Below are 6,096 nucleotides of genomic sequence, written 5' to 3' on the forward strand. Positions count from 1 at the left end.
TATTTACTGCTGGGATAGATGGATGCTGGGAATTATGAAATGAATTAGGAGAACGCACACTTTCAGAAACTAATAAATATATAAATTAATTCCATAATTCATCAGATACCACAGAAGTTATATTAAGTTTCTGATGTCAGAAAGATGAGCTGATTATATATATTAAGGTGATATTACTATTAATTATTATATGATTAAACACTGAGAAATGCAGTTTAATTTTGTATTTTCAATAGATCTTTTATGTCATAGATAGATAGATAGATAGATAGATAGATAGATAGATAGATAGATAGATAGATAGATAGATAGATTTGACGGACCAATCAAAAGCTCTGGTTGTCTTGACGTCATGACGTTATGCGTAACGACGACGCAGAGCTGAAGTGTAGGATGTAGCACAGGACGTGGCTAGCGAGCTACTAGTTACAGTAGGACGCCTGAAAATACATTTATTGCGGGATTAGGATCTATTTCACTACACATTCGAGTAAGTATATCAGTCAGTTGTGATGTTTTCTTCTACTGTGGCTAATTGTAAACAGCCATTTGTCGGTGTAGTTTGCCCAGACTGAGGTCTGTCTGGTTAGCTTGGTGGCTAACATCCAAAGGAAACCAACGGTACCGTAGGCGCTACCAGTGCTATCTAGTTAGCAAGTGTTTAGTTAGCCCCTTTTAATTCAAGACGAGCAGGCTTTACTGACATCTGAACTCAAGCACTGGGTTTTTTCATATAGCATGACTCCGGTTTAGCTCATTATGAACCAAAAGGCATCGCGATTTAGCCTGATGCTGGCAGCGAAATAGCATCACACGCGCTAACCTTAGCATGTACGGCTAGCTTGCTTGCAATGCATGTTGAGTGCGATGGGAGGAAAAGGATCTGTATCTTCTCCAGACCGGTATGTGCTGCTTTCACTGAAATTAGGTCAACCACCAGTCAGCTGGGACAACAGGATGCTCTCCACAGATGTTGGAGCTCGTCTGGTGCACTTTCACATGCCGAGGATAATATTAGACAATTCAAGCAACGTTACGGATCAAGGACGTCAGCTTTGGGCTCACGGATGTGAATGATGTGGCTGTGTGCTCAGATTTCTTGAGTCACTGTGCCTTTACATTGATTTAACATTAAGCAAAACGTTTATCGATTACGCGCTTATTCGTTTTTACATTACGAGTAATCCTATTAAATAGTATAGATGGGTCTGATTGTGATCATTGATCTCTCGGCCATTTAAATGTCTGAGCTGCATGACGTGGGGTTGTCTTGCTCGATCTAACCCTAAGCTACCCAGATACTCTTATGAAAACTAAATGAACAGTAATTTTAATGAGTACGTTATTAACTATTTTCTCAATCATGTCATTTCCTGCAGGGAGAGTCTGTGTCTCTTTCGCCAGACAGATTATTTCTGCCAGATATGACGTATCACCCCTACATCACGAGCTGAATGGAAGCATTTGAGGCCTTTTGTGAGTGCGATGGAATTAAATTATAGTTCATACACGTGTCATATGTATACAGTAATGTGTTGATGCAGTCAATGTGCCTGGAAACCTAATGCGCTTGGTTGTGTGTTGCTCAGGAGGTTGTGGGTCCCAGTAATGTACCATGGGGTACGACATTACGAGGTTCCAAGGGGAGGTGGATGAAGACCTGCTGTGTCCTATATGTAGTGGAGTGCTTGAAGAACCAGTGCAGGCAAGTCCCAATCTGAAGGATTACCCAGTCTCCCCTGTATCAACATGTTTCAGATTTTACACGATGGACTCATTTTGTGTGCACATTTTCATTTCAGGCTCCACACTGCGAGCATGCCTTCTGCAATGCCTGTATAACACAGTGGTTTGCCCAGCAGCAGATCTGTCCAGTTGACCGCACGGTAGTGACGCTAGCTCACCTCCGGCCCGTGCCTCGCATCATGCGCAACATGCTCTCGAAGCTTCAGATCAACTGTGACAATGCTGGTTTTGGCTGTACTGCCACGCTGCGGCTGGACCAGCTGCAGTCACACCTAAAGGACTGTGAGCACAACCCCAAACGGCCTGTCAACTGTGAGGAGGGATGTGGGTAAGTGACTTCCCATTTGGCAGAAAATGTACACTGCATTGTAACGCTTCGGTGCATTGATTATGCACTTTCCTTCCATTTAGTAACATTCGCAAAGTTTGCAGGTGTCGAGTCAGAACACAACAACAGTACAACCAGTTATTATTATAATGATAGACATTAAATGGTCCTTTTTTTTGTTGCTCTGAAATATTATGTTTTGTAAAAATGCACACCATGTCCTCTGTACGGTACACCAGTAAGCCCTTTATTTGGTCTGCTGTGTCTTGCAGGCTTGAGATGCCCAAAGATGAGCTGCCGAACCATAACTGCATCAAACACTTGCGAAGCGTCGTCCAGCAGCAGCAAACTAAGATTTCAGAGCTGGAGAAAACAGTGGCCGAGCATAAACACCATTTGGGGGAACAAGTAAGTACATTTGCTTACTCACTGATGTACTAGCCACAAAATGCCTCATATCCCAGTAGCCCAGTCCTGAATACTGTTATTTTTTCCCAGTGTCGGTGAAATAGATTCAGAAATGGCCACATGCCATCTAATCTACTAAAATGTTTTTTTGGACCTGGGATTAAAATATCTGAGTACAGATTATGATCATTTGTAGAATATTTGCCTTATAGAGTTGTTTCAAAGAATTAGCGTGTCATATGTCTGTGGTACAGGATGCTATGGATGCTTGTCTGTGTATATGATGTGTTTGATGTGTTCATTTTGAGTTGCGTACTTTGTCCATAAGTGTTTCTGTCTTTCTGTATTTATTGCAATGTGACTATAAAAAAAGTTATCAAGTTAAATTTATACAGAATAATTGCATAACCCTCTAATGCTATTAAAATACATGCATTTTCTTATTTGAATTGGAATTTGACAAAGCTGAAAGGACTGAGTATCAGTATTTGTCAAAAATCCAACTACAGTGAGTAAAGGGCAGAATACAGGATATTTAGATAGCTCATATAGACAGAAATATCTTACACTCTGATCCGTGCAGCTTTTTAAGGCCACTGGACTAATTCTTTCATTATAAGCTCCTGTTAAGCTTCAGGAGATTTTGTGAAATCAGTCTCTGAAGATGATGCTTTTAATTTCCAGAAACGGGACATTCAGCTGCTAAAAGCCTACATGAGAGCAATCCGCAGTGCTAACCCTAACCTGCAAAACCTCGAGGAGAGCATCGAGTACAATGAGATCTTGGAGTAAGTGGAATTTAATTCAAGCCCAACTACTACTAGATTTTTGGGGCCAGTGCTGATGTCCATATTGGGGAGTAAGAAAAAAAAAATCCCAATATTGATACATCGGCCAATATGCACACATTTTGCAGTTATTCCTCAAATGTGGTTATCAAGCACTTTTGACAAAGTGTACTGGAGACAGGATATTTAACAGTTTAATAATAAACTGATTCGCCCAAAGTGACATTGCGCTGAAACAGTAAACTTCACTGTGAATTTAACAATTATAAATTACCTCAAGTATATTTTTCTGCATTTTAATGAATGTTTGGATATCAGATGACATATACAGCAATACTGATATATATATATATTTATGACAGATGATTAAAATCAGGCAACCTATAAAATCACTCAGGATCTGTATTCTAATAACATATTTGTCATGGAGCTGCAACTCGGTCCCTAATTATCTTGTGGTTTTCACTTTTTCTTATCTTTAGGTGGGTGAACTCCATGCAGCCTGCCAGAGTGACCCGCTGGGGCGGGATGATCTCCACTCCTGACGCCGTGCTCCAGGCAGTCATCAAACGGTCCCTCATCGACAGCGGCTGTCCCCTTTCAATTGTGAACGACCTGATCGAGAACGCCCACGAGCGTAACTGGCCGCAGGGTCTTGCCACGCTCGAGACACGGCAGATGAACAGGCGCTACTATGAGAACTATGTTGCCAAGCGTATCCCTGGCAAGCAGGCAGTGGTGGTGCTGGCCTGCGAGAATCAGCATATGGGGGAGGATATGATCCTGGAGCCCGGCCTGGTCATGATCTTTGCACACGGAGTTGAAGAGATCTTATAACTGAACAGCTAGCTGAGCTGATCCAGAGACAAGCGGGGACGTTTAGCTTGGGGGTTTGCTGTGACGAGTAGGTTTTTCCTTGCTCGAGTGGAACCTTGTGAATAAATCTGGCTTATTTAAAATATATAAGAGGCTCACTCCTAAGCTTGATACCTATGCCTTAAAGTAAGGACAAATATATTATGAACCTGACAAATAAAACTTAATCTGACTGATATCTAAGATAAAAGGTGAGATGTGATGTTTACAAGGTTTATATTTGGTGCATTATATGATCTGATTGTTCTGCTCCGTGTCCTAATAGAGTAATAAGCTTGAACCCCCGTTTGATGTCCTCAGTTGTATAAATGCTTGTAAATACAAATACTATATTGAATTATAAATGTCATTCTCTTATCCCTCTCACTGAAATTAGATTGTGATTTTTTGTTTATCTAAGTTGTGTTTTGTCAGCCTGTGTTACTGTCAGCAGGGACGTTGACCCGGAAGATTTTTTTTTCGCGTGCTTGCTTTAGTACTTAGTTCCCTGTGAATATTTCACAAGACATTGTGCTTCTCAGTTTAGATTGTCTAAACCTTCTGTGCCATTTGTTTTATTTATTGCGTTGCCTTTTACACAAACATGCTTGAAGATGTTACCATTTGATGTATGGAAATCTGCCTTTTTCGGTGCATTTGAAGTTTATTGCAGGAAAGAAAATTGATTTTGTGTTTTTTTGTTGTTGCCTAAGTTGTAAATATAGTGAATGTTGGGTCCAGTTTATGTGTTAAATTTGAAGTTTAACATTTTGGATTTAACTGTGTACAATTACTTTTATTTGACAAATCAAAATGGGTCACTTGATTTGTCAGGTGAGCCTCGTACCTTCCTGATGATTGCAATATAGACATCCATCTTCTCATTAATCACACTTAACATCTGTTCACTGGCATGACACTAAAAACCATAGCTTGGAGATTGTAAAAATATTTGTAAAGTCACAGTTATGGCTTTTGAGAGGTAAAATGTATCACCATTAGTCACTTATTGCTGTAGTAAAACAGAAGACTTCAGACAAATGCTACAAAAACCCCACTAAAGTGCAGTAAACAGATGAAGTTGGATTGTGCCGTTTATCATTTTCCCTGTTAATGTTTTTGTTTGTGTCTATTATGTACCGTGTTGTACAGATGAGAAAGTAATAAAAAAAATGTCATCTCAAAAAAAGAACGGATTTACTCATGGGAATAATTTAAGATTTTTTAGAATTTAATGAGGGAAAAAATGCAGTTCCTTAGATTACCACACCATGTCATCAGAGATCTGCAGGGAGGCGCATTTCTGAAAGGCGCATCAGCTTCATGTATTATGTAAATCTTCCATCCACAGAAAATTAATCCAGCTTTCAAGAAATCAGGGCAGTGAGGAGGAGATGTTGAATGTTAAAACGCTGTTGATCAAAATGAAGAGGAAAGTTTAACCGCAAAACTCAGAGGGAGGAAGGTCTGACTGCTCTGACCTGACTCACTCTCCTTTTCTCTGTCTAACCCAGACACCCACATGCTTTCCATGTCTGTTATCCTCCCTTGCCAGCCTCGTCCTCTTTGTGGAGCCTAATCCCTCACCACTGTGGTCACTGGAATGTGAAATCATGTGCTTTACCAAATACTGTGGCTTTGTTATCGTCTACACACAGTATTATGTGATGTGGTTGGTTGTTACAAGGCATACAGCAGCCCTCCACGCAACATTCTATGTGTACCTCAGAAATAGAAGTATTCCTGGCATACATAATACAAGTAAAATGAAGGAATAGAGGTTCCTCTGTGGGTAATTATTTTGTGTTATATTGTTAGATCATGAATGCTTAATGGCCAGTTTACCCTTGTGGAGATGAAATTTTTAACATTTTCTGTTGGGTTGTTAGATAACCCTTGAAATGTTCTTTTAAAATCGTATTTGGTGAAGTAACTTCTTTATTAAATGTAATAAACTACCTCTAATTTGTG

General features: G+C 40.0%; 1 protein-coding gene across 1 annotated transcript; it reads left to right on the plus strand.

The window, feature by feature from the left end:
• Positions 1–375: 375 nt before the first annotated feature.
• rnf41 (ring finger protein 41) lies at positions 376–5,608 on the plus strand. The gene is made up of 7 exons (XM_037103151.1): positions 376–490; positions 1,380–1,476; positions 1,590–1,705; positions 1,803–2,074; positions 2,347–2,482; positions 3,167–3,270; positions 3,753–5,608. The coding sequence occupies exons 3-7, from the start codon at positions 1,616–1,618 to the stop codon at positions 4,105–4,107; spliced, it is 957 nt and encodes a 318-aa protein (XP_036959046.1). The 5' UTR covers positions 376–490; positions 1,380–1,476; positions 1,590–1,615; the 3' UTR covers positions 4,108–5,608.
• The last annotated feature ends 488 nt before the right edge of the window (positions 5,609–6,096 follow it).

The sequence above is a fragment of the Acanthopagrus latus genome, chromosome 7 (assembly GCF_904848185.1).
Source record: "Acanthopagrus latus isolate v.2019 chromosome 7, fAcaLat1.1, whole genome shotgun sequence".
NCBI lineage: Eukaryota > Metazoa > Chordata > Actinopteri > Spariformes > Sparidae > Acanthopagrus > Acanthopagrus latus.